The sequence below is a fragment of the Dipodomys ordii genome, unplaced genomic scaffold (genome assembly GCF_000151885.1).
Source record: "Dipodomys ordii isolate 6190 unplaced genomic scaffold, Dord_2.0 Scaffold47, whole genome shotgun sequence".
Taxonomy (NCBI): domain Eukaryota; kingdom Metazoa; phylum Chordata; class Mammalia; order Rodentia; family Heteromyidae; genus Dipodomys; species Dipodomys ordii.
Window position 1 is genome coordinate 2,673,280 of NW_012267263.1, and position 27,426 is coordinate 2,700,705.

Below are 27,426 nucleotides of genomic sequence, written 5' to 3' on the forward strand. Positions count from 1 at the left end.
CAAAGCCCAGTGTTCTGCTCAGGCTGCCCTCCGTTTCCTGTTCTGTCTCTCCACCCAGGAGATGCTGGCCATCATGAAGTCCATCTACGACATGATGGGTCGCCACACATACCCCATCCTACGAGAAGATGCCCCTCTGGAGCACGTGGAGAGGTTTTTCCAGGTGAGTGAGCCGCATCAGTGTTGGATGAGGGGACCCCAGCAGAGGAAGGAGCACTTGCTTTGGGGGCCACCTGCTCTCTTCCCATAAGGAGGGGCAACTTGGTGCCTTACCCTAGTTAGCGTTCAGAATCTGAGGAGTGACTTAAAACCCAGACCCTGCCCCACTGACCTCCATCTCAAGACAGGTGGAGCTTTCCAGGCTTGTCATTTCCAGGCAGGTGATGCCCTCTTCTAGACAAGACTTTCCCACTTCCTATCGGAAACAGGTCTAGAGGATGAGTGGTATTTGGATTGCCTTTCTTTGTGTCCTTGTAAACCTGAAAGACTGGGAGCCTGAAGACTCTGGCTCTCACTTCCTGGGGGCTCTAGATCTGCAGCCATTCTGTGTCTTGGTGATCATTCCATCTGCCCTGGCTACTTCTCCATGAAATGAGGGGGTCAAGCAAGCATAGAGATGAATCCCGGGAGTATAAGTCCCGATAGACCATCAGGAAAGCACTGAATGGGGCAGACTTGGAGGTCAGCTGTAGGGCAGGAGGTGGCTTTGGTAGGGAGTGGGGAGTAGAACTTTGCTTATCCAAAGTTAGTTGGACAGGAAGAAGTCCACCACCCACTCACCACAGCATCCTGAGGAAGAGGTCAGAGACCTCCCCTGGAGGTTCACCACTGGAGGTTCCAGCCCTACAGAGTCTAACCTCCGTGGGTCCACCACTAGAAGATGGTTGGTTTAACCCTGGAGGGTACACCCCTGTGAGTCCACAATGCATTTAGCTTGGGTATGGCTTGGGTTACAGAAAATGGACCGGAACCAGGATGGGGTTGTGACCATTGATGAGTTTCTGGAGACCTGTCAGAAGGTAGGTGACATCAGGAGGCTGGATTGGAGCCCTCATAGACACCCACCTGGTCCTGCCCCTAGGAGTAAGCCAGTAGCTGGCCTAGGCTCCTCTCTATCTCCTGGGCAGGTGGGTCAGAAGAATTTCTAAGCTCTGTGTTCACTTTCCTGCAGGTTCATCTCCTCTTATTTCTTACCCACATACCCCCTGCCCATTCCTACCAGCCCATCTCTCCCACCCTCCCCTGCACAGGCATCTCCTATCCAAGAGTGAGCAGCCCCATGACCTTCCAAGGGCCGCTGGGGCCAAGGCACCCAGAACTTCCCTAGCATTGCTGCAGGCCCTCCTCCCAGATCTACCCCCTCCCTATCCTTCCTCCCTTCCCCTGCCTCACTCCCAGGTGGCCTTTCAGTTGCCCCTGGCCTAACTGGGCATGCCACTAAGAAGGTCTGGGCTTTGGGTCAGTCCTCAGGCTTAAAGACAGGCTGTGCCTTGTCAGCATGGTGACTGGGGACCAATGCTTCCACCGTCACCTCATTCCTCCAGCAAGACCCAGTCCCATACAGGAATCTGCTCAAGTAGAATGAAATTTGGGGACCAGCCTTCCCTGGCCACCAAGTGTTTTCTAACCAGGCCTCTCCTCCCTCTCTCCACACAGGATGAAAATATCATGAGCTCCATGCAGCTGTTTGAAAATGTCATCTAGGACATGTGGGAGAGGGACACTGGGTGATGGCTAATTGCCACTCCAGCCCCAAGAAACCTCAGCCTCCATAGAAACATTTTTCCAATATATTTGCAAAAACATGAGCAGTTTGCTCCCAACACACACACACATACACACACACACACACACACACACACACACACACACACACTTCCTCTGGGCTGGCAGAGGGGTGGTGGAAGACAGGAGGGCAGAGCTGCCCCCAGGCCAGTCGGACAAAGCTGCCTCTGGTGTGGGCAGCCCATCTGTCAGTTGCTGGATGTGACCTAGAATGATGCGGCTCAAGAGCCCAGGAGGCATGACTTCCACTGCACAGGCCCCTCTTGTAGGAGAGTCCCTTCTCCTTTCCCCCGACATAGGGAACCAGTCCACTCCCTGCCCTCCAACCGATGCCCTCAAAAAAGCTCAATAGGGGCTCTAATTAGGAGGAAGAGATGGAGGCAGAGCCTCCTGCCCCCTGGAAGACCTGAGACCCAGTTGTTCCATAAACCTAGAGTTTAAACCTAGAGTTAAACTGGGGACTGTGCCAGGCCCCACACTATGGCAAGCATGGGGGATGAAGAGTTTCCAGTCCATCCTCACTCCATCCCAGGACAAGGGTTGAGTGTCCTGGAGAATCTGTGGGAAATTGAAGTGGTCGTTTGCCAGCTCCAGTCCTGGCTGCATGGAGGGCAGGGGTGGAGCTGCCCCCCTCTGCCAGCACCAGGCTATCCTCCCTAGGTCTTGGGAGGAAGTCTTGTGGCTTAGGAACTGGCAGCCAGGAGGCCATGCTGGGAGGGGCTTAAAAGGGGCTTCCCTCTCCTCTTCGTTGCCACCTGTGTCCCTTAGCACAGTGGCTTGGCCAAGCTCCCACCCTGAAGTTCTGTGAGCATCCTCACTCCAACCTGTATAAAAAGCACAAGCGCCCCAGAAGCTCAGGCCATGCCCAGGAGGGGAACCAAGAATTCGGCTTTACCAGGGCAAGACACTTCTGGCTGAGGCTTGGGTCCCGGCAGCCCTAATACAGTGGCCTTGAGGAGGAAGCTTAGGGGACCTGTACCTCAGGGCAGTGGGGTCTTGAAGGCCATTCCAGCCCAGTTCACCAACCTTCAAAAGCACAAACCAAGGCATTCTACTGGACTAGGGTCTGCCCTGTGAATGGTGGCCCATGTCCACTCAGAACCAACAGTGAGGGCTGGGGGCCTGGAGCTGGGTGGCAGGTCAACAGAACTCTGCAGAGGAGAGAGCTCCTGTTCCCACCTGTCCTGGCCTTCCTGAGAAGGAGCCCTGTCCAGGCCCAGGCAGCACAGGCCTCCCCAGGAACATTCCCACATGATACATTCCATCACACAGCCCAGTCTCCACTTAGGCCCGGCTCCAGGAGTCCTAGGGCATCCACACAAGGCTGGCCCAATGAGAGCAGGATCTTCAGAGGAAAGGCAGAATGGCCAGGGCTGTGGGAGCTTTGTGGCCCCCATACAGGTGGGCCTCCCTACTCAGACTTGCACTGACACCCCATCTTCAGTCTGACTAGGGGATCCTTCTCCCCAGCTGTGGAGTGCCCCAGTTTTCTATGGTTCAGGGTCTGAGGGAGAGTCTCAGGACCCCGCTCCCTCTCACCATCCTCAGCTCAGACCTTACAGCAGGGGTTGCTGTGCTTGCAAAGGGCCAAGGCCATGGGAGAAGACCACCACTTTTCCCCTGTCCCCCGCCCCCTTTGGCCTTGTGGCTACACATTCAACAGGAGGGGGTCTGTCCCCCATGCTGGGACACAGGCCAGCCGCATGTCTGCATGGCAGAAGTGTCTCCCATGGACATGGCCTGGGAGGGTGGTTCTTGTCTCAGTGCCCACCAAGTCTTCAGTCCTATATATTTTAATAAAATAAACTTGACAAAGGAAAAGGGGCTCTGGTTGGCTTTGTCTCATCTCTGAAGTGCTGCTGCTACTGGCCATAGCTCCTGCCTGGCCAGGGATGTGCTGGTGAACATGGATGCTAGCTCCCGGGGAGGAAACGCCCTGAAACCATGAAGTGCCAGCATGATGTCACTGAGCCTGAGGAGTCAGGAAGAAGCAGATGTACTCAGCAAGCCCTGGGGACCGCTTCACAAGAAGCTTCAGTGCTGGAGTCCAAATGCAAAGCTGGTGGGCAGAGTAATTTCTTGAGGTGCCATTTGTATTTCATCCTCAGACCATTTTTCTTTCCCACTTCCAGGAAGTCAGTTCTGAGCATCCCTTGGCAGGAGGATGCAAATCATGGGCAGAAAGAAGCATAATGTAACCGAAGGCACCATGCTTCCTGGTGTTTATTTTCTTTTTTTTTTTTTTGTCGGTTGTAGGGCTTGAACTCTGGGCCTGGGCGCTGTCCTTCAGCTCTTCAGCTCAAGGCGAGCGCGCTACCACTTGAGCTACAGCACCACTTCTGGTTTTCTGGTGGTTTATTGGAGATAGGAGTCTCACGGTCTCTCCTGCCCAGGCTGGCTTTGAACCATGATCCTCAGATCTCAGCCTCCTGAGTAGCTAGGATTACAGGTGTGAGCTCCTGGTGTTTATTTTCAAGAGTGTAAATCTAACTCAGTGCTGAGGGCTCATACAGGTAATCCTAACTACTAAAGAGACTAGGGTTCAAAGCTAGGATTGAGGTTCAAAGCTAGCCTGGACAGAATTGTGTCTGTGAGACTCTTACCTCCCCTAATAAATCAGCAGAAAGCTGGAAGTTGAGTTGTGGCTCAAGTGGAAAAGCTAAGGGACAGCACCCAGGTCTTGAGAGTTCAAGCCACAATACCAGCACATACAGAGAGTGGGGGGCGGGGCGGGGGGAATCTGAGGTTTGGAGAGAAACGGCTGAGCAGTGCCACACCTGAAGATTGCTGAGCAGATCAGTGCATTGCTATATTGCTGTGGTTTGAAAACACTACACGTTGAGGTCTGATTTTCTTTTTTTGAATTTTTAATAGTATATATTAATTGCATGGAGGAGTTTCATTGTGTGCATAAATTTTATAGTCACCCCTCGATTACACTGTCGTATCCTATTTTACATTATGCTGGTACCACGGCTTGAACTAAGAGCCTTGTGCTCTTATAGCTGCGGTAGTCTACCACTTGAGTCTTACCTTCACTTCTGGCTTGTTATTGGTTAATGGAGTCTCAGATTTTTCTGCCTGGGTTGGCTTCAAACCACAATCCTCAAATCTCAGATCTCTGAGTAGCTAGGATGATAGACATGAGCCACCAATACCCAACCTGGAGGTGGTGTAAATAGATGGGGGTAGGGGTAGATAAGGGTGAAGCAGACAACTGAAAGAAGTGAAGGAAAAAAGAACTAATGCCACCTTTAAACAGAGCACAGACGAGAAAGGACTCAATTCTGCCTGAGGAATGGACACTTGAAGATGGTGGGTAGGTGGCTGGTTATGGCTGAGAATTCTACTTGAGCAGAGACATGGGGCTGGAAAGATAATAGGTGTGCATAACATCTTGCAAGCAAGAGGAGAACAGAAGAGAGATGCCACAATCCTAGGAGGGCCCTGGGCTGGCCTCAAGTACGCAGGCACATTTACTCCTGCAACAGTCATTGAGGGGAAGGGCTCAGTCTGCAGGAATTCAAACTTAAGCTCACCACGCACCAGTTGCATGACCCTGCGCATGTCTCAAAATTGCTGTTTCCTCGACAGCTGTTTCCTCGATGCTGTTTCCACGACAGCAGAGAGAGCCTGCACAATAAAGCCAGGCTTAAATAAGCACAAGGATATTTCCATGTTTGTCCATGTTTTTCATGGGACCAGGAAACCATCTTGTGTCCTGGTATAGGGGCGTGGCCATTCCTTCAAGTGCTATTTCCCTGAAACTTGGCTGCTTTGTGTCTCTGCCTCTCTGTAGTATGCTGGGTCTTCCTGCCACACAGGTTCCTTTTTTGTCTCTTAAAGTCACACCCCCAAGAAGATTTGATTGGTCTGAAGACTGTCCTTCCTGCTGGGTGTGGCCTTCTCCCTAGCACACTCTTGCCAGCCCATGGACTGGCTGCCCTCAGGTCAAGGGTCAAGGCTAGCCCAATCAGCTGAGTGCTGAGATGATGCTCTGCTCCACCCATTGACTAACACAGGGTCTGCTGTCTCAGAATGGGTGAGGCCATTGAAAGAGACCTCCTCCTTCACTCCATCCTGCCTTGGGGATAGAGAAGAAACTATGCCCCTAATACAAATTTCTGGTATCTCCTTCACACATGCCATGCTTCTGAAAGCCCTGTGACTTGTAGGACATAGCAATTCATTCCATTCTGGAACTTTCTGTGTCATTTCAAGCATGTCACTGAGCCTCTGTAGATAATAATCAGGGGAGGGGGAATCTTCTGATAGAACTGCATTCCACATACGTATTTACTAGTTTCTTAATAGATGTCACTATCCTTTCCTGTCTATTGGAGTGTTCATGTTTATTTTTCTTTTTGTGGAAAAGTAATACAAATTAATCATGAGCCATCAGAGAAAGGACAGACATCTATGGTGGTAACTCCAAGGCCCATATGAGGACCAGCCAGCTAAGAGGGGGCCATCTATTTTAGTCAAGCCTCTGAAGCTGATTTACCATCACACTCTCATGCATGGCCAGCCAGCCACAGACAGGAAAGAGGGTGCAGTCTACGTGCTGAGCATTTCTCCTTCACCCTACAACTGAGATAGCTGAGACACCTGGGGGGCACTCAAAATGGGCATATAACAATCAGATGATGGGATGGCCCCCCACAACGATCATACTTGCTTTGTGCTTTTACAGCAAAGCCAAACCAGGACATCAATGGAGACCAAGAACTCATATGCAGCCCCAGGGTTAAAAATACAACAGCTTCAAACACAACCTTCTAACAGATGAAAACTGTCTGTCTCCTGAAAACTTGCCTTACTCTAGTAGCCAAAGCTGACCAGGGGGTTGCCTACATATACCTAAGCTCAGATACTGACTAGCCATGCCTTGCAAATCTGAATTCTTTATGTGCATGTAAGGCCTGGATGGAAACCCTTGTGGGAACACTTCCTATATTAGCTGTTCTTGTTTCATTGATTCAGAGGGCCATTGATGTGACCTGACTTGTTTGGAACTTAGTCTCTGGTCTTGCTCAAGCAGATATCTCAATAAAAGCCTTGCCTGTATTCCTTAGTCTTATACTTGTGGTTTACAGATACAAGAACTTGGCTCCAGTAACAAAATGGCCTCCTAAGGAGGTGCCTTGTTACCATGGCAGCACAAAAAAGTGAGGTCCCATTCCCTCCCCTGGGGTGCAGCTTCCCAGAGAAATGGACAGTTTGCCATTTAGAGGATCCCCGGCTGGATTTAACTAGAATTGCCATTTGCCTGTGGTTCCAAATGCAGTGCCCTTGCCACCAGGGGACGCCTGCTACATACTCCAGCCTCCTCTCCTTTTCTGCCTTGGGGGGTCCCAAGGGATACTGCGTGGAAAAGAAGCTATTTGTTCATTTCCTTCATAATCCCTAAGATACTTTCATAGTCTGTCTCATTCACCACATGATTTTTTTAAATAAAAAAGCACTTGAGTAACAGTTGCACTAGTGTATCCAGAGTACATCAATCAAGCTGAGTGCCCAGAGAGACAATGTCTGTGTCCTAAAATGAATCTGTGTCCTCAAACACGAGCACCTTAATCTTGATGGAAACCCACTTACATCCTGCATAGGAAACCCTCCAGTGGCTCCAGACAGCAGGAAGGAGACAGTGATCTGTTGGGAGCTGGGGGAAGGAAGTATCCTGGAGTGGGCTTCTAAGAGCTGAGGGGGTGGTTCTCACACCTTTCCCCATGGAGATCTCTATGCAGTCTCAAGGCTGCCCTGTCTGGTCTTTGCTCATGGACCTGAAGCCCTCAGGAACATCAGCCCATCCACAGCTGTGGGACCTTGGAAAGTCTTCAACTCCAGAGCTATCTGCTCTTCCTGAGTACCTAACCCTTCATGTCTGCTCCAAATGGGTTTTTGCCTCCTTTACTCCAGCCACACACACTACTGTAATCCCTTTTTTGCCCTTTCAGATTTCAGGTCCCAGGAATAAACTAAGGCCAGTACCATCTTACATTTATCAGACTCCCTCTGTGTACCAAGCCCAGTGTACATCATGAGACCACTGTCAGTAAGCCACAATCTCTGTAGAAAGGAAACTCAAGTCTTGGAGTCATAAGAAGGCAGTGAGAGAGGTCCAAGGCAGTGATTCAGGCCATGAGAGACATTACCTAGGGCACTTCAAACTTGTAGGGATGGTGTCAGAGAACTCTGACTTCCTATAGAACTGTGAATAAAGCAAGAGTAAACCAAATGGAAGTCAGGGACTGTGGCATCTCTCAGTGTAGGAGTTACTCAAGATGTATGTTTAACACACACCCAGGGAGCATCTTCTTGATTGTTTTGCTTCCCCTAGAGGATGTATTGCACACAGGAGAAGGGCTACAGAGTCAATATAGCTTTGTGACCACTGCTGAGCACCTCCATGGTCCAAGTGTTAACATTTTAGATAGGCTTCTTGGTCTTTACTTGGTCTGAATCAATCTCCTCTGTCTCAGACAAGTCCCTATGACCTTGGATACTGTTACCAACCCAAAGCAGGTACAGAGCCCTCTTCCCCAGCTCTAATCCACTGGCCTGAACTAAACCTCTTCAGATTAGGGGAGCACCAAAGTCCAACGATCTTTAACAAGAAAGCCACTGGGTAAACAGGCACCCACTTCACCTGAACTTTGTCCCAAGCGACAGGGCTGTAAAGGGAAGTTTGCCTGCCTTCAAAGGGAGTGCCACATGGTTCAGAGATTGGAAAGGACAGTAGGACTAGGGGGTGCGTGGCACCTAGGCAACGCAGGGAAGGGTGACAGTAAGCTCAGACAGATCCAGTGTGGCCAGGAGTAACTCAGTGCCTGAGTAGGCCCAAAGAAGGAGGCAGCTCCCCTATCTTACCCCACCCTGCCCAGAGACAAACTGTACCGGGCAAAGGGGAAGGTTCAAGCCTACCTAGTCCTTGGTCATCACTGAGAGATCCCAGAGAAGAGGCAGTGTGCTAAGAGTGAGTATGACAGGAAGATCCTCAATTGGCCCTGGAAAGGAGTCACTCTCTGGGCAGCTCCTAAGTGCAGCCCTCTCTTGGGAAGTTGATAGCACTGATACACAAACCCTTTTGAGTAACCCACTGACCTGCCAGTGGGTGTGAGGGCTTAGAAACAGGCACCTGAGCAAGTGCTAGGCAGCTTTATGGGCATCTACTCCAGTGAGAACCCAGCTTCCCTGTCATCTACAACTGCTTCTGCTTCCACATTTTGATCTGTGTCCAGGCCCACTCTGCTCAGCCCTCTTGACCAACTTTGAACATTACAGAACTTTCCTGTGATGCAGATTCCCTCTGGAGAAAGTCCTTAGGAGCTTCTCTTTCACCTATGTTCTCTGAGCACAATGAGGAAGGTCAACTAATTGAACAACAATCCTCTGCCTCCACAGTATCCTCCTCTTCCTGACAGTAACCCCACCCCCAACCCCAACATGTCCAAGAATTTCCATCTGCTTTCCACATATAAAGTCTATGAATCTGCCCTAACCACCAAGGGAGAGGAGCAAGGCCTGGGCTAAGCTGATTGGTACATTATCTTTCTTGGATGATCATGATTGGTTAAGAGATGGGCACATGTCTTCCTGGGCCAATGAGGCTCAATAAGCCCTTAGCTGAGAATCTGAGAAGACAAACTCTCTCTAAAGCTAATCCTAGAGTTGTTGCTGTTATTTGGATACTCCAAGGAGCCCTGGGATGGGAGTCAGAGTAGAGGATGTCCTCGGTTGGGGGATGAAGAGTGACAAAGCAAGAAGGGGTGGGACATGGATCCTTGAGGTAAAAAGCAAACCATACCTTAAGGGATTCCATTTTAGTCTCTGGACTTTTCACTTGTAAGAACTCCCCCAATTAAGTCATCCCCCATTTAAGCCAGTTAGAACTGGATGTTCAGCACTTTTTAGCTGGAAATGTCTCAACTGCTATTGTCAAGGTCAATATGTTTTCCAGGCTGCAGAGGACCCTAGGGAAGGGGGCAGAGCAACATGCCCAGTGTTGTCATCCTGCCAGGCTATGAGCATCTTGCAATCAGGAGGCATGGTCTTCACACTGAGATCCTCAGGACTGTCCTCAGCCACTGTGTGGCTGGCATACATGGAGGAGGGGAGAGGCAGGTAAATACTGACCTGAAGGTTAGAGGAAGGAAGGCCACTGCAGGGCCAAGGTTAAGCAGGGTTCCCAAGGCAAAGCTAGGCCACAGAGCCCTGAATCTGCCAGGCCATAGGACCAGCTCTCGGGCTGCCCTGGGCAAAGTCTCTTTGAAACATCTCCAGTTGACTGCTGCATCACAGGGTGTTTCAGCCTGAGCAGCTATTCCAACACACACACTCCCACCCCCAGCCCAGGCCAGCCCTCCTCCCTCCAAGTCCCTCTCCAAATTCTTTTTTTTGGGGGGGTCCAGTCGTGGGGCCTGAACTCTGGGCCTGGGCACTGTCCCTCAGCTCTTCAGCTCAAGGCCAGTGCTCTACCACTTGAGACACAGTGCCACTTCCGGCTTTTTTTTTCTTTTTTCTTATGTGGTGCTGAGGAATCGAACCCAGGGCCTCATGCATGCAAGGCAAGCGCTCTACCACTGAGCAACCTTCCCAGCCCCATTCCCTCTCCAAATTCTTTTGCCTGCTTCCCAACTCAGAAGCACAGCACCCAAAGCCAGACAGCACTTTTTCCTAGTTTTGAAAAATCACCAAATACAGTAAAACATTGAGAAACTAAAAATAAAGCTCCAAATGGCAGGCCATCACTCGTTCCTGACAGCCAACAGATTGTTGAAATCCTTGGGTTCCTTGCCTTGTTGACAAACTTTCCCAGCCCCAGGAGAAGTTTCTGCTGCGCAGGGCAAATGGGGCCCACAAGGAGCGGTGTTGGTCTGGGGTTTGTTCCCTTGCTCATCCCCTTGCTCCTGTGTATGTGGGAAAAGCGACAAGACACTGCTGTGAGAGGGCAGGAGCTCCCACCATCTCAAGCTTTGCCTGTGCCCATTGCTTCATTTATTCACTCAATCATTCATTCATTTGACAAAAAGCACCATGCCAGGAAATGGGACTAAAACAGAATAGTTACACTTTTCTTCTTTGGTGGAATCTATCATTTCTTGGAAATATTAATCAAGAATCCATTAATCAAGTATACTTACACCCAACATAATGACCATAATGGTGAAGTCTATGGTTCCATGGGAGCTGTGGACAGTGTTGGGCAACATTTATTCCAAGTAGAATGAGCCAGGTAAAGTGTTGCAAGGGAAGAACACTGCCCAGGGCCTGGGGCTGTTCAAGTGGGGTCCAAATGCCAATGAAATGGGAGCTATTAGCAGGACAGAACAGTATATGGAGGAAAGACTCTCAGAGATTTTGGCCTAAGTCTGAAAGTAGAAGGAAGATTGTGACAAGCTCCCTCCGTTTATTTCCTGTTGTTGTAACAGGATATTTGAGACTAGAAGTTCATTTAGGCTCATGGTTTCAGAGGCTGTTAAGTCCAAGATTGGGCAGCCATGTTTTATGATGGTCTGGTGCCTCTTCATAACATGGCAGAAGCCAGAAGAGCAAGCAGACATGTGAGGAAGAGAGACAAGCAAAAGAGGCACAGCTCACTCTGTGGAAACTAATCCAGTCCTGTGAAGACTACATCAATCTTTCCTAATGACCTAATCACTTATTAAACATACTACCTCTCAAGATTGCCACAACAGCAATAACGTTTCAACATACAATTCAGAGGGGGTAAATAGCATTTCAACCATCAACACAAGTGCTATATCAAAATGATGTTTACAAAAATCTCCCTCTGACCAAAAAAAATGGACTGGAGTTGACCAAAATGGATTCAAGGAAGCCAACAAGGAAGCTGTTTAACCCTAACCTTTACTCAACTCTAACCAGGGTTAAATGTTATTACATCATTACAGTGTTAGAGGTCAACTATGCTCACCTAGATAGTTCTTACTCAAGGCCTCCCATAAGGTTGCAATGAAACGATTACAGATCATAGTACTTATGGCCAATAGGCATGCAGTATGGAACCTCTGGACAGCACCAAGAGGAAATCGTCATAGTCCAGGCTTCTAGGATTTGGAAGCCAGTCATTCTCTCTTTCTTGTAGAAAGTTGTTCTTTTTGGAGAAATAGTGACCTGTTGTTGGGCTTTGGTAGAAACAGAACCTCTAATCATGGGATCTTAATTGACTCCCTAAACAATCTGAGTTGTTGTCAGATCTGCCTCATTATGAAGTTGGATGTAAGTAGCAGTGATCGACCACCAAATTGAAGTGATAGATAAGACATAAATCTCCAGCATGGGTAGGAGGTACAGCTACATTGCAGGAGCAGATATCTTGGATTCCTCTGAAACCAAATCCAGTTATACTGCTTTTTCTCCCTCAACCCAGGCCTATTGCTTCATGCTGTGCTCTTTAGGGTAAGTTTACTGAAGAGGGAAAAACTAGTGCCATTTACAGGTGGATCTGTGTGATACACTGATACCACCCAAAAGTTGTCAGCTGCAGTGTGATGCCTGCAGTACAATGACCCCAGAGGTCAGTAGGCAGAATTCCCAGGAGATAGAACTCTGAGAGTGTATTTGGCTTTCTGGAGTGAGAAATAGTCAAAAGTTGGAATCTACATTGATTTGTGCACAGTTACTATTGGTTCTTCTGGATGGATAAAGAGTGGAAGGTACAGGAATAGGTGATTGGTTACAAAAAATCTGGAGAGGCTGGGAAGGTGGCTCAGTGGTAGAGCGCTTGCCTTGCATGCATGAGGCCCTGGGTTTGATTCCCCAGCACCACATAAACAAAAAGAAAAAAAGCCGGAAGTGGCGCTGTGTCTCAAGTGGTAGAGCGCTAGCCTTGAGCTGAAGAGCTGAGGGACAGCGCCCAGGCCCAAAGTTCAGGCCCCACAACCAGACCCCCCAAAAAAATCTGGAGAAGAGATATATGAGTGGTCCTTTCAGAATGGGCACATTGTAAATAGATACAGCTAGACATCACTGGCTCATGCCTATAATCCTAATTATGCAGGAGGCTGAGATATGAGGATCATGGTTCAAAGGCATCCCAAGCAGAAAAGTCCATGAGTCTCTTATCTCCAATTAACCATCAAAAAGCTAGAAGTAGAGGTATGGTTCAAGTTTCTTTTTCTTTTTGTTTTTTCAGTTGTGGGGCCTGAACTCTGGACCTGGGCACTGTCCCTCAGCTCTTCAGCTTAAGGCTAGCGCTCCACCACTTCCAGCTTTTTCTGTTTATGTGGTGCTGAGGAATCCAACCCAGGGCTTCATGCTTGCAAGGCAAGCACTCTACCACTGAGCCACCTTACCAGCCCAGGATTCAAGGATTAAAGCACTAGCCTTGAGCAAAAAAAGCTAAGAAATAATGTCCAGGCCCTGAGTTCAAGCCCAAATATCAGCACAAAAAGAAGAGAGAGAAAGAGTATATGTAAATGTCTATCAACATTCATCCACTGTAAAGGAGACGCTGGGTATCAAGTGGATAAAATGTCATACTCTCTAGATTCCAGTCATCCCTTCAGCCCTGCTAGTGCTTGCTCAAGGTCCACGACCAACTGCCTCTAGTTTCAGGAATGGGGGCTTTGCATGGTCTCAACAATGTGAACTTCCCTTTCCCAATGATGACACTACTACCAAGTCCCTAATGCCAAGTCTCTAACACAGCACCATCATGGGGATTAACCAGCCACCTGGAGGCAGGTTAGAAGTGCTGGACCTCCTCCATCATGGAGGGGGCTGATACTACCCTTCTAGGACACATGTTATAGATATGGATATGCATTTCCCACCAACATCATCAATAGTTTCATTAACCAGCTAGGCTTTACTGCACAGAGGATGCTTGTCTTACCACCTGTCCCATTATTTGGAGATATCTGACCAACTAAACGTTGAAATACCTCATTGAAGATTTAGTTATGATAGTAGCCTCAAGACTGACATTATTAAGTGCCAGCTTCCTCACAGTTAGAATACATGCATCCAGGGATGAAGAGGTGAAATTGGAGTATCTTTCCTATTGCATCTAATGACTCACATATAGAATTCTTGCTTCCTGTCCTGACCACTTTGACCTCTCTGGTTTGGAGATATTTCTACTCAAAGACAGCATGCTTCTACTAGGGGACAGTCATGGTACCACTGAGTTGGAAGTCATTTTGCCTCCTGGCCACTTAGGGCTTCTGATGCCACTGAACCAATAGGTAAAAATAGAAGTTCGGTCTACTGGTTGAAATGATTGGCCCAGTTGCCATGGATAATTTGGTTCCTGAGGGAAACATGGTTGCTATAATAGAAGCAAGGATGATGGTATCTGAACCAGGCACCGGTAGCTTACTCCTATAATCCTAGCTACTAGAGAGGGAGAGTTAGGAAGATCCTACGTTAGCAAGACCCTATCTCAACAACAACAAAAAGCTGGAATGGTGAGTCACATCTGTTGTTTCAGCTATATCAGGAAAATACTTAGGAGGGTTATGGGGCAGACTGGCTCTAAGCAAAAAGTGAGACCCTATCCCAAAATAGCCAGAGCAAAAAGGGGTAGAATAATGGCTCAAACGGTACACACCTGCCTAGCAAGTACAAGGTCCTGTGTTCAAACCCCATTTATTTTTTTAAAGAAGAATGATGGGCTGGGAAGGTGGCTCAGTGGTAGAGTGCTTGCCTTGCATGCCTGAGGCCCTGGGTTCGATTCCTCAGCACCACATAAGCAGAAAAAAGCATGATATCAGTGGTGCTGTGGCTCAAGTGGTAGAGCGCTAGCCTGTGCCCAGGCCCAGAGTTCAGGCCCCACGATCGGACCAAAAAATAAATAAAAAAGAATGATGTCTGGAACTTAAGACCTTCCATTCTTTGGTACCTAAGGAGGTGCCCAATAGTAATAGTAAAGGCTAATGAAAAGCTACAACTACCCAAAAAAAGGCAGGATGATTGACCACTTAACCTATGAGAAATGAAAGTTTTTGTCACTCCTTTAGGTAAGAATTCCAAGCAGTTGGTGTTCTCCTTGATGACAGGGGAAATATAAAATGTATAAGGAAGTCATTAGCATCAATTATAGACTCGTGTTTAATTATAGAAATGAGGGCTGCTGTAACTGCACATTTTCAATTTGATTGTTTCACATGCATGTTTATTTAGCTATGTTTCTTCCCTCACTTTTCCATTCTCATTTTATGTGCAAGTTGTTAAGAGTTAACTTTGTATTTTAGGCAACAGAATATTCAGGATGACTGAGGATATCATGGAAGAAGCAAGTCTTGACTTTGTTTCTCCAATGACATGCTCTTAACACAGATTACTTCTGGCATCAGATGTGTGGGGGTATCTTCCCACACCAAACAAGCAAACAATTCTGCAGCAGAGGACAGCAATAGGGCGTGACATTTCAGTTCTGACACTATCAGCCTGAAGATAGCATCAAAACCCACAGATGAGGGCTCAATCCCCAAGGTAGTAGTCCTAAATTCTGACTCTAATCACAAGCCCCAGATGATTTTACTCATGCTTGTGACTAATCAACTAAACATGGAGATTCCCATACCTCCTACATCTCCTCGGGTTGCATTAGTTTTACTTGTGGCTCACAGAATTCAGAGAAACACTTACTATTTTATGGCTTATTATAAAAATTATTTCAGAAGATACCGATAAAGATGTGCACAAGGAAAAGGAGCTTCCCTTATTAGGACTGTGTGCTGGCACAGACTGAAGCCGAGCCAGAGCCAAAGGAGGAGGCCTGGAGGAATGAGAATCTGAACCAAGATTTAGCAGACAGCTTGTCCTGATGGTTCCATGGGAAATAAGCAAGTCTACAATTACTTATGAAGCACAGGATGAAAATTTCCTTAGGCCTTGTCTTGGGTAACTAAGGGAACAGGGGTAAATTTATACAAGTCTTATGGCCCTCAGAAAGAGGGGGTTCTTTCTTAGAAGTGTTTCATGAAGCATGACCAATGGAGGATTTATTAACCTTCACTCTTTCTAGAAGCAGAGTTAAAGTAAACTTCAATATTGCCAATAACCAGGAAAGCTATGATTAAATCATATTGTAGATGTATGTTTAACCTTGCTCATTTTTACTTTATTTTGCCAGTCCTGGGGCTTGAACTCAGGGGGTAGGCACTGTCCATGAGCCTCTTTATGCTTAAGGCTAGTGCTCTCCCACTTGAGCCACAGTGCCATTTCCAGCTTTTCTGGGTAGTTTATTGGAGATAAGATGTTTCTGCCCAGGCTTGCTTTGAACCATGATCCTCAAATCTCAACCTCCTCAGTAGCTAGGATTACAGGCGTGAGCCACCAGCACCTGGCTACTTTTACTTTTTATTATTTATTTGGGTGACACTGAGGTTTGAACTCAGGGCCTTGAATTCACTAGGTAAGGGCTCTAACACTTGATCTATAGTTATATCTCTTTCTGTTTTAGCTATTTTTCAGATAGGGATTTGTACTTTTTTGCTCATACTTCCATGTAGCTGGACTTCTTTACAGACATGATTTACTACTATATTTGGCTTGTTTGTTGAGATGTGCTCTTGCTACCTTTTTTTGTCCAGGCTGGCTTTGAACTGAGATCCTCTTGATCTCCACCTCTTAAATAGCTAGGATTGCAGGTGAATCACTGTGACCAGCTCAATTTAACATTTAAAAAAACAACAACTAGTCGGGCACTAGTGGCTCACACCTGTAATCCTAGCTACTCAGAAGGCTATGATCTGAGGACCAGGACCAGCAAAAAAAAGAAAAAAAGAAAGAAGGAAAGAAAGAAGAAAAGAAAAGAAAAACAAACCTAGCCATTGCTGTGATAGCACATGATTGAAGTCTAACACACAGGAGGTAGAGGCAGGAAGAGCCCAAGTTGAGAATCTACATAATAAGATTCTGTCTCAAAAAAAAAACAACAAGGCCTGGAGAATGGTTTTACTGTTTTTATATTATCTTTAAGGAGTTGTACAAAGGGATTTCAATTCAACAAGACAGATTTTTTTTGGGGTCCAGTAGTGGGGCCTGAACTCTGGGTCTGGGCACTGTCCCTCAGCTCTTCAGCTCAAGGCTAGCGCTCTACCACTTGAGCCACAGAGCCACTTCCAGCTTTTTTCTTTTTGTTACATGGTGCTGGGGAATCGAACCCAGGGCCTCATGCATGCAAGGGAAGCGCTTTACCACTGAGCCACCTTCCCAGCCCTCAACAAGACAGATTATGAGTACAGTGCATCTTGATCAATGGCACTCCTTCCATTATTCTCCCCCCCCACTTTCCCAATCCCATCTATACCCTCAAACTAATGGTTTTAAAAGTGATTGTACTATTTTATAAACACATTAGCAATTTATGAGAGTGACAGTCGCTCTGCATCCTTGCCAACACTTGGCAAAATCAGTCACTTTTGGCCATTCTAGTAGGTGTTCAGTAATGTCACACTATGGTTTTAATTTTCATTTCCATGACAATGTTGTTGACCATATTTTCTGTGTCTTATTTGGTAAAGTAGCTGTTCAAATCTTTTGTCCAACAATCTATTCACTTGGATGGATTGATTTTATCTATTGGCTTCCAAGAGTTCTTTATGTATTCTGGATTCAAGTCTTTTATCCAATATATGCTTGGCAAATCATTTCTTTCCAGGCTGAAGTTTGTATTTTCACAACACCTTTAGGACCTATGACTTGGTAAAAGGTTTGAGATTCTCTCTCACAAGTGGTCTAAGCCAACCTCCTAAGTTCCATTTAGATCTCTATGCTGACTTCTTGAAGTCAGATTGGAATCTCAAGCTCCTGACCCCTGACTCTATCAACCACCTGCCAGTGCCCTTTGTGTCCCAAAGGCTCATTTCGTGCAGTCTATCCAACTCTGAGTTCACCACCCTCTCCACAGGCCTGCTGCCCCTCCTGAATAGCACAGATATCCTCTAGCTAGTATAGGAATTGACCTTGTGCCTCCTTCTCTCTCACTTTCACCAATCATCAATTCTTCCTCTCAAACATCACTGGACCCAGGGGCTGGGAAGGTGGCTCAGTGGTAGAGTGCTTGCCTTACATGCATGAGGCCCTGGGTTTGATTCCTCAGCACCATATAAGCAGGGGAAAAAAAGGCCGGAAGTGGCATTGTGGCTCAAGTGGTAGAGCGCTAGCCTTGAGCTGAAGACCTAAGAGACAGCGCCCAGGCCCAGAGTTCAGGCCCATGACTGGACCCCTCAAAAACATGACTGGACCCACACCAAATCCCTATTGCTCTCATCCACCCCACTCTTCCCCAGACCCTTTTCCTGGGGGGGAACGCGACAGTCCAAGTTCTCAAATGCAAGCCTAGCTTTGCTCCTCTGGTGAGGACCTTCCAGTGTCTCCCATGCATTTAGATAAGGCCCAGACTTCCATATGGGACAAGTAATGCCTCTGGCGATCTATCTGGTCCTTGATTAATTGGGGGGGGGGGCTTGTCCAGGGCTCCATATGTCTTCATATGCCGGAAGCCTGCAAAGTTGGGATTTAAGGTGTTTGTTTTATGTTTGTTGTTGTTGTCCTCAGTCATGCAGGGCTTTAATGCAGGACCAGGGCTTTGTCCCTTCTACCACTTTGAGCCACAGTGCCACTACCTGTTTTCTGGTGGTTATTTGGAGACTTTCCTGCCTGGCCTGGGCTGGCTTTGAACCACTATCCTCAGATCTCAGCCTCCTGATCAGGTAGGTGTATTACAAGTGTGATCCACCAGCACCCAGCTTTGGATTTAAGTTTTAGATGAAATTACATCTCCACTAGAATGCCGATAGTGCAGAAGCACTGGAGGTTATTCCTCATTTCCCCATTACCCACCCTGAACAACAAAGCAGGGTATGTGAAACCAGGGCTGCTGCTATGGTTGGACTTGAGGATCAAGTATCCTAATGCTATTGTCACCTGGGGCAAAACACTTCTGGCCTCAAGCTTCCCCATGAGCAAAAGTAATACAACCAACCCTCTTCTCCGTGTGTCAGAGCGAGAAAACCAAAATATCTGTCTTTATCCACCAGTGCGCTAGGACTTGGTCACTACCACTTTTGATCCAATTCTCAGACGCGGCGCCACGCAGCCCAGCAGCAGGACCTGGACGGGGGTGAAGGAGAGCGAAGCATCCAGGGCACAGAGATTCGGGAAGCGCTCACTCTCTCCGCTGGGAAAGCCTAGGATGTCCCGGGGCGTGACTGTTTCTGAATGCGCTCCACAACACGCGTGACCCAGCGGCAGGTTGGAAGGCAACAAAGACAAAGTCAGCCTATGTCAGTCTACAAGGGCCCGCGCGTGCGCGATTGGACTTCGGTGTCGGGGGCGGAGAACCAGGAGCCCCTCTATTGGCTGTGGTCTGGTGACGCCATCGCGACGCGCCCACTCGCCGTGCCCCTCGTAGAGAAGCTGGAACTGAATCCCGCGCTGGCCGAGGTGGCCCGGGCCGGTGGCGCTGGTTATCTCCAGTGCTCTGGCCTCCGCCACGTTTGACCGGCAGCTCCGCGGGCCCTAACCCTTCTGCGCAGAGTGCCAGGCAGGTTCGGCCGTCACAGCCAGGTAGGCTGGGTCTGGGCCAGCCTGGGATCGGGGCTTCTGCAGGGGGCGTCGCTTGACCCTGGTGACGCGGGGCGGACCCTGGAGAGAGGCCACTGGCTCAGGGGCGGCTGGAAACCGAGGCACGCACGCAGGGTCTAGGAGAGTGGACGCCGAGATTGGGCGGCGGCACGGGCCAACCCGCGCGCGTCTCAGGTGCGGGGCTGGTGCGGTTTTCACTGCCGGCCGTGACCCTTTTGCCGAGTTGGCGTGACCCTGGATTAGGTGGCCCGGTAGTTATTGTGGAAGCTGTGGTCTGGTGGCGTCATCGTGACGCGCCCACTCGCCGCGCGCCTCTTAGAGAAGCTGGAACTGAAGCCCGCAGCAGGTGACTTCGCCCTGTGGATGAATCTTCAGTGCTTCTCTCTGTGTATTGGGGCACCCTACCTGACGAGACTGTTGTGGCATGAACCTGCCTGTGCCTGTCACGGGGGTCTGGGGTTATCTAAGAGAGCAGATGCTCAGCCCTATCTCTGAGGCTCCCACAAGCACAACCAGTCAGGGACTCTGGAGGATTTCTCCTACCTGTGTAACCTCAGTTATGGAGTCAGACATTATGTGTAGAACACTTAACATGATACCTAGCTTTCAGTAGGAGCAGTTACTTACCGGAGTGTATGCACACGTTGGAGCAGTTTTTTTTTTCTTTTCCCCTTTTTTTTTTTTTTTTTAAAATGCTGCCATATGGCTTGAACTCAAAGCTAGAATCTGGGGCTTACAGAGCTTTTGCCACATTTTTGTTAGTTTTGGGGTTTGTTGTTTTATTTTTTTTCCCTAGGGCTATTTGTAAAAGCAAGGCACTCTGCAGGGAAGGACTGTGTGGGGAGGAGTGAAGACTAGACTTCAAGAACAAAATGAGAAGCTAGGCAAAGATGTAGCTTAGTGCTAGAGTGATTGCCTAGCTTGCACAAAGCCTTGAATTTAATCCTCAGCACCACAAAACAAATAAACAAACAAAAACATCAGGATGGGGTTTGTTTAAGTGGAGTCTGGATCTCAAAACATAGCCTAAATTCTGTTACTGTCTCAATAATCTGTGGAAGGAAGACCAGTCATTTGCCTCAAAGTTTGACAATCACCAAGCTCTCCCATGGAAAAAAAAAAAGATTCAAACTCTTGCTTCTCTGATTTGTTCATTGAGAGCCCTGTGTGCCATAGCCATAGTGCCAGCACTGTAGATACTCTAGCAGTACAGGGAAGTCTGATAGAGGTTCTGGCTTGAGCATGTGAGTAATGGAAAACATTTAAGTTAGGGTGCAGATTGTAGGATCAAATTAGCATTTTAAAAACTGCATGAAGCACCTATGAAGCCAGTTTCAACAGAGGACATTTGCCCAACATGTGGCTAATTCTTCATCCTGCTCATTTTCATCTGGCTCAGCCCAGAGTACTTTCTCAGGGAGCTAGACAGAGGTAGAACCATGGTTCACAGCAGTAGTGGCAGGGCCTGAATCACCTGTCAGTTGTCTGTCTCCTGCATGCAAGATGGCAAAACTGAATTTGGCCTACACTGTTTCCCCAGCACCTACAGCAATGCCGGACACTTGAAAACTTTCAGAAAATTCTGACTAAAGAAAAGCTGGAATCCCTGGGCCTAGCTTAGTGCCTGGCATAAAGTAGTCATAAAGTGTAAAAGGGTGAAATGCCCCATATAAACCACTTCCTTTGTGGTTTGCTAGGAATAGTTGGTGAAGCAAAGGGACACTGACTGAAGCCCAAAGGACTTCAGGGATCCTGATGATGGTTCTGATCTTCTGTCCCCAGGTCTTGCTTTTTTTTCATCCCTAGGCCCTGATGCTGGCCTCAGGTAGAAAGAAGTTGCTCACTGCTCTGTTGCAGGCTCAGAAGAGGCCCTTTCAACCCTCCAGAGATATGAGACTGGTGCAATTTCTGGCACCCCACCTGACAGGACCTCATGTGGGCCTAGAGTCAGAGAATGGTGAGGGAGTCATAAACCTCAATGCCTTTGACCCCACACTCCCCAAGACAATGATGCACTTCTTGGAGCAGGGAGAGCCTGCCCTGTCAGTGGCAAGAAGGTAAGTCAGCAGGCAGCAACCCCTGCAGCTACTGCCCTGGTCTCCTTTTCTGTCCTCCCATATCTACCTTCTCCTGAGAATTAGAACCAGCAGGTAGCTCTTTTTACAGGAGCTGCAGAACCTTTCCTTCCTTCTTAGAATGTAGCAACATCTTAAATTTACAAAAAAGGAAACTGAGGCCCTGGGAAGCTAATTAACTGTCCCAAGGCCACACTTTACCTGGTGGAGCCAAGACTTTGTCACACTCTCTGGAGATTAAGTTCCTGTCTGCCTGAGAGGTCTGGGACCATTGGTCCTAAGAAAGAATCTTGGGAAGATTAAAGAGTGATTTAGACTCCTGGCTCAAAGAGGAGGAGGTAGGCTACAAAATTTTCTCCAAGATGATTGGTTTCAGAGTTTGGGCTAAATTAAGTCTACTTAATCTAGGATTTCTGAAGCCTTGTGTAAAAAGTTGAATAGTAAATTAAAACCACTTTAAGAAGTTTATTTTAACTGGGGAAAGCAAAGGAAGGGGTGATCTTGTCCAAAACAAAATGTACTCACTACCTGACTTATAAAACAGTAACTCATCTACACAACACCTTAATAATAATTTTTTGAAAGTTGATTCTAGATTGGCAAAAATAGAAATGTTTGACAGCACCATGTTCCTCTACTATTATATTTTTGAAAGGCTAGAAACAACTTCCATGCTCCTCATTGGGTAACTGAATTTAACTATACAATGTAGTAATATCCAGCCATGAGAAGAATAAAAAATTCTTTATTGTTATGGAGAGATCATCAAAATGCTATTTTTTGGCTTTTTGCATACAGAAAGGTGGGGAAAGAAGCCTGTTTCAGAGCAGCCTTTAAGAGATATTCAGTAATGCTTTGATTGACATCAAAGACAGTAGCTAGGCTTATTTTTTGCACTGACTGATGGTTGAAAAAAAAAAACAACTCATAGCTGCTGTAGGTTCTCCCTAGCCTGCCTCCAGGTTGCTCACCTGTTCCTAACCAGCCTCTCTTCCTCTTGGTTTCTGCAGTGCCCTGACTGCCCAGTTGCCAGTCCTCCCAAGATCAGAGGTGACCCTCCTGGCTCCAATCACGAGGCCAGACAAGGTGGTATGTGTCGGCATGAATTATGCAGACCACTGCAAAGAACAGAATGTGTCTGTGCCCAAAGAGCCCATCATTTTCAGCAAGTTTGGGAGCTCCATCGTGGGACCCTACGATGAGATTGTCCTCCCGCCAGAGAGCAAGGTCTGTACTCCTACCAACTTTTCTACCTCACCCTCCACCAAGAACATTTCTTCATACCATGAAATACTTTTCCTGACACATTTTAGGTTGTCCATGGCTTTCTGTTGTACCATGATCATAATCTCCTCATTAGTTCCCAACAACTATACTTGTTCCAGCTTTGCGCTTTTATAGTGCTGCTGAGAATATCTTTACATAGAAAAGACTGTGTGGCCAGCAATACATAGTTACTGCTTTTAAAAAAAAATTATTTAAGTAGTTGTACAAAGCAGTTGTCATTCAACAAAGCAGTTTATGTATACAGTGCATCTGGATCAATGTCCCCCCTTTCAACATTCTCATCCACCCTCCCTACCCACCCCTTCCCTCACTTTTACTAATTTTTAAGTTATGTATTGAATCCTTTTCATTTAACAAAGCATCCTGTATGTATATAATGCATCTTGATTTGTGTCATCACTTCAACATCCTATTTGACCCACCTCTTCCCTTTACTTGTCTCAATTCTGTGCTATATACAATGAATTCTTGCCTGCATTCTCGCCATTGCCTTTTAATGAATTCTTACTAGAATGTCTATGTAAAACCATAGGCAATGTTCAAAACTTTTGAGCAATTCTGCCAAATTGATCACCGAAAGAATTATAAAAGCATCTTACACATCTACCAACCCTCTCTGTACTCTTATTAAAACTGTTTAGACTTAGCTAGGTGCCAGTGTCTCACATCTTAATCCAAGCTACTCAGGAGTCTGAGATCTGAGGATTGCAGTTCAAAGCCAGCCCAGGCAGGAAAAGCTGGAGCTGCAGCTAAAGTGGTAGAGCACTAGCCTTGAGCAAAAGAAACTCAGGGACAATGCCCAGGCCCTGAGTTTGAGCCCCAAGACTGCACAAACACACACACATACACACACACACACACACACACACACACATCTTGATTCATTTTTCCTTTGAATCTTTAATTTAGAAATGTTCTATAAAGTTGAAAAAGACAATAAAAACTCATATACTTCTGCACTTGGCTTCATTGTCGACACTTTGCATTTTTTGCTTTCTTTTCCCACATGACCACAATTTTTGTGGGGAGGACCTTTGAAAATAAGTTGCATACAATTCACTCATAAAAATTTAAGCATGCATATCCTAATAATAATGACAATGGCCTTTGTGATCATTATACCATTATTACAGATAAGAAAATTAACATGAGGGGCTGGGAAGGTGGCTCAGTGGTAGAGTGCTTGCCTTGCATGCCTGAGGCCCTGGGTTCAATACTCCAGCACCACATAAGCAAAAAGAAAAAAGCCGGAAGTGGTGCTGTGGCTCAAGTGGTAGAGCGCTAGCCTTGAGCTGAAGAGCTGAGAGACAGCACCCAGGCCCAGAGTTCAGGCCCCACGACCGGACCCAAAAAAAAAAAAATTAACATGAATAATACTTAATACATAGACCAATTGTCCCAGTCAGAAATATACCCAGTTACCCCAAAGATAAGTTTAATTTGGTTTCTGTTTGTTGATTCAGATTCTGTCAAACCACACATGGTATCTCTCTTTAGTCATTTTTTTCTTAAAGGGACAGTTAGTATTAGACTTGAGACGTCATATGCTCTCCATATGACAAATAGCTCTGCTATTTGTATGAAAGTTTCCAATGATACTTAAATGAGTGACCATGGGGTTTCAGTAAAACTTACTGACAAAAACAGGCCACATATGGTGGCCATAGTTCTTTCATGACTCTTTGAAGAATCCAATCAAGTTTTCTCATGCTACATCCTTCATTCTAGTTTTGTCTTGTTTCCTCATGATGAAAACAGAGTAAGCATTTTACTAGGAGTTCTACCCAGAAAGTATTGCTTATGTCTCACTGCATCCCATTGGGCAGCTCATGTTAAATGGCCCAAAAATGCAACCACCTGTTTTGCTTAGTGGTCAGCTCTCTCAACTGGAAAATGTGTTTCCTTGTAAATAAGTGGTGTTCTGTGGGTGATAGTTTGAGATTGGGTAACATCTTGTTTCCCCACTGCTTTTTATTTAGGGATGCTATGGTCATTAGAATTCAAATCATCTTAATAGTCATGCCTGAATCCATTATTGCTTTAGGGTTGTCAACTGCCATCTTCTAAAGAAAAATTGCCCATATCCTTAATATCCTTTTGACTTCTTATTTCTATTCACTTGGTTCTAATCCATAATTTTTTGATCACTTGTTTGGCCACTGGGGCCTCCTGCTGGAGGTTCTTAGCCCCCTTTGTCAACTTTTCCTTGCTTTTTCCCCTTACTGCAGACTCTTCTGTGCTGCCTTGAACCTGAAATCGGCCATTTTCCCAAGTCCTTTTAATGAGACTTGGTACTAGAGGTGGGCACCCAGATGTCAGGTATACTTAAACCAGCTGTAGTCCATTCCAGTGTAACAGCAGCTAGTTAGAAAGGCTAAATTGTATCTATTTTTTATACATTTTGCTGATCTGGGAAAAAACTAAACATTTGTTCATGTTTCATAACCATGTGCGTTCCCTGTTTTTTGTGAACTGCTTATTTCCCTTTTTTTGAATTGCTTAAGCCCTTTTCATAATAATTCTGTATTGAAGATCTTATCATTAGAATAAATTAATATATTATAGCATACTAATTGTGCCTGGCACAATTAAGGTTACATTTTGCTAGCTGTTGTTACTTGACATTGAGGGCATCAAGAGGGACTTTAAATTCAATTTCCCAGGCAGGAGTTGTTCCCAGGCAGGGAGGTGTATCTGCATCCAGTATTGTTACCTGCTACTGCCCAGAGCTTATGGGTCTACAAATCACAAAAGTCAATCTTCTATGATTCACTTGGTTCCTGTTCAGACAACCGAGGCCCACTGTTGGAAGATAGGCCCTGACAACGATGTGCATCCTTGCTGCTCAGGACATGTTCCCAGACCACTGAAGCTTCCTGTTTCTCTCCCACTTTACAGGAGGTGGACTGGGAGGTTGAGTTGGCTGTGGTCATTGGAAATAAAGGCAAGCACATCAAGGTGAGGTGAAATGGGGTAGCCAGGTTAAGAGAGTGGAACAGAGTGTTAGAGAGCCAGGAACAGAGTGTGGTCAACACCAGCTCCTGCCTCTGCTGATGTTGAGACCTCCCCATCAGTGACACTGGGACATAGTCAGCACCCACCTACCCCACTGCTGCCCTGCCTCTTACCCACCTTTCGCTAGCTCTGGCAACTAATGTGGGATAATGGCTTCAAGATCCTTTGTTCTAGGGGTTGATGCCACCTGTGATGTAACCTCTCTGGCCAAATCTCCTGCCCCCATAGGCCACAGACGCCATGGCTCACGTGGCTGGCTTCACTGTGGCTCATGATGTGAGTGCCCGGGACTGGCAAATGCGACGCAATGGGAAGCAGTGGCTGCTGGGAAAAACTTTTGACACATTCTGCCCCCTGGGCCCAGCCTTAGTTACCAGGGACAGTGTAGCAGGTAGGTCCTTTGCCATTTCTTCCTCTTAGACAACACCTCAGTGTTAAGAAAAAGTGCTGCTCCAAGGAGTAGGAATCCTGTTATAGCTACATGTAGACACCTTTCCCTCCCAGCTGCTCTGTCACTGTGGGTCCAGCCTCAGGCTTGAATCCCCCCGTGGGATGCTTCTCCAAACTCTAAAGGGAACACAGCTGCAGTGGTTTTGAAACTGCCTTCATAAAGTGAATTATTACAAAGAACAGCACTCACAATCCTCACTGTCTTAGCATCCCGGCTAGAATTATAGGCATAAGCCACCATATCCAGCTAGGTCTATATTTTCAAGGCAAAACCTGCCTTATTTTTCTCTCCCTCACTTCAGAGTCTGAAATGTCCATCACTCACCTAGGTGGCTACTATCTGGTACTCTAGGGATGGTAGAGATTCTGGGAGCCGATGTCTATAATAAGTCCCAAAGGAAAGTGTCAAGCCCATGAGGGCAGAGAGCTTCTTCATCTGGCATATCATGAAGTGCACCCCCCTCCACACACACAACTGCAGTTTCATCTTTCTAGATGTGGGAGGGGGTTTATGGCAGAAAAGGGATAACCCATAATATTTGCATTCCAGATCCACACAATTTAAAGATCTGCTGCCGAGTGAATGGGGAGGTGGTCCAGAGCAGCAACACCAACCAGATGGTATTCAAGACTGAAGAGCTGATAGCCTGGATCTCCCAGTTAGTGGCCCACCCCATACATACACCTGGAGGCTGAGCCAAGATATATACTCATCATCTCACCAGCCCTTTATTTTGCTTTAGGTTTGTCACTCTTTACCCAGGTGACATCATCCTGACTGGAACCCCCCCAGGTGTTGGTGTGTTTCGGAAGCCACCTGTCTTTCTCCAGGTAGGTTAGCTAATGGAGGAAAGAGAGGCAGTATAAGGACCAAGATGGCCTGGAAAGCTTGGTTGTAGCATGTATGTGTGTAGGTAGATGTGCCAGAGCCAAGGGCTGAGACCCTTATGACCTGCTCTTTTACAGAAGGGTGATGAAGTTCAGTGTGAGATTGAAGAACTGGGTGTCATCATCAACAAGGTGGTGTGATGGTTTTGCAAGATGGAGCATCCACACTCACCCAGCCTACTGCCAACCTTGCCTCCCAGAGGCCACTGTTTTCAGTAGTAGGAAAGAATGTAGAGCTCCCACAATAAATTTGCAAAGCCAAAGCAGCAGCTTGGCTTCTGCTCCTATCTTCTTTTAGGGCATGCTTCAGGGAGTGAGAGGGGACATGGAACATTTTCATAGGGGTGGGGAAGGAGGGAGCAGA

At 47.0% G+C, this 27,426-nt stretch overlaps 2 protein-coding genes across 7 annotated transcripts in view; both read left to right on the forward strand.

The window, feature by feature from the left end:
• Kcnip3 (Kv channel interacting protein 3, calsenilin) overlaps nucleotides 1-3,582 on the forward strand; it is an 82,582-nt gene extending 79,000 nt beyond the window's left edge. For both annotated transcript variants that reach the window (XM_013019883.1, XM_013019884.1), the window contains 3 exons: nucleotides 59-163; nucleotides 957-1,019; nucleotides 1,657-3,582. In XM_013019883.1, the coding sequence (XP_012875337.1) occupies nucleotides 59-163; nucleotides 957-1,019; nucleotides 1,657-1,704 (216 nt within the window). In that variant the 3' untranslated portion in view covers nucleotides 1,705-3,582. The remainder of the gene's footprint in view (nucleotides 1-58; nucleotides 164-956; nucleotides 1,020-1,656) is intronic.
• Nucleotides 3,583-19,178: 15,596 nt separating this feature from the next.
• Fahd2a (fumarylacetoacetate hydrolase domain containing 2A) lies at nucleotides 19,179-27,331 on the forward strand. 5 transcript variants are annotated; one of them, XM_013019694.1, is made up of 9 exons: nucleotides 19,571-19,693; nucleotides 21,045-21,129; nucleotides 21,205-21,404; nucleotides 22,433-22,649; nucleotides 25,608-25,667; nucleotides 25,953-26,115; nucleotides 26,725-26,833; nucleotides 26,918-27,005; nucleotides 27,141-27,331. In XM_013019694.1, the coding sequence occupies exons 2-9, from the start codon at nucleotides 21,103-21,105 to the stop codon at nucleotides 27,201-27,203; spliced, it is 927 nt and encodes a 308-aa protein (XP_012875148.1). In that variant the 5' UTR covers nucleotides 19,571-19,693; nucleotides 21,045-21,102; the 3' UTR covers nucleotides 27,204-27,331. The 5 variants fall into 5 exon arrangements, with proteins under 5 accessions (XP_012875147.1, XP_012875150.1, XP_012875148.1 ...); XM_013019693.1 differs by lacking the exons at nucleotides 19,571-19,693; nucleotides 21,045-21,129 and adding an exon at nucleotides 19,179-19,329 and having other exon boundaries at nucleotides 21,130-21,404; XM_013019696.1 differs by lacking the exons at nucleotides 19,571-19,693; nucleotides 21,045-21,129 and adding an exon at nucleotides 19,179-19,329.
• The last annotated feature ends 95 nt before the right edge of the window (nucleotides 27,332-27,426 follow it).

What these genes read in the sequence shown, in the direction of transcription:
- Fahd2a (XM_013019693.1), top strand. Translation starts at nt 21,160, where the DNA reads ATGCTGGCCTCAGGTAGAAAGAAGTTGCTCACTGCTCTGTTGCAGGCT. An exon ending in GCCCTGTCAGTGGCAAGAAG is followed by an intron (nt 21,405 to 22,432) that starts GTAAGTCAGCAG and finishes TGGTTTCTGCAG; the next exon opens with TGCCCTGACTGCCCAGTTGC. An exon ending in CTGATAGCCTGGATCTCCCA is followed by an intron (nt 26,834 to 26,917) that starts GTTAGTGGCCCA and finishes ATTTTGCTTTAG; the next exon opens with GTTTGTCACTCTTTACCCAG.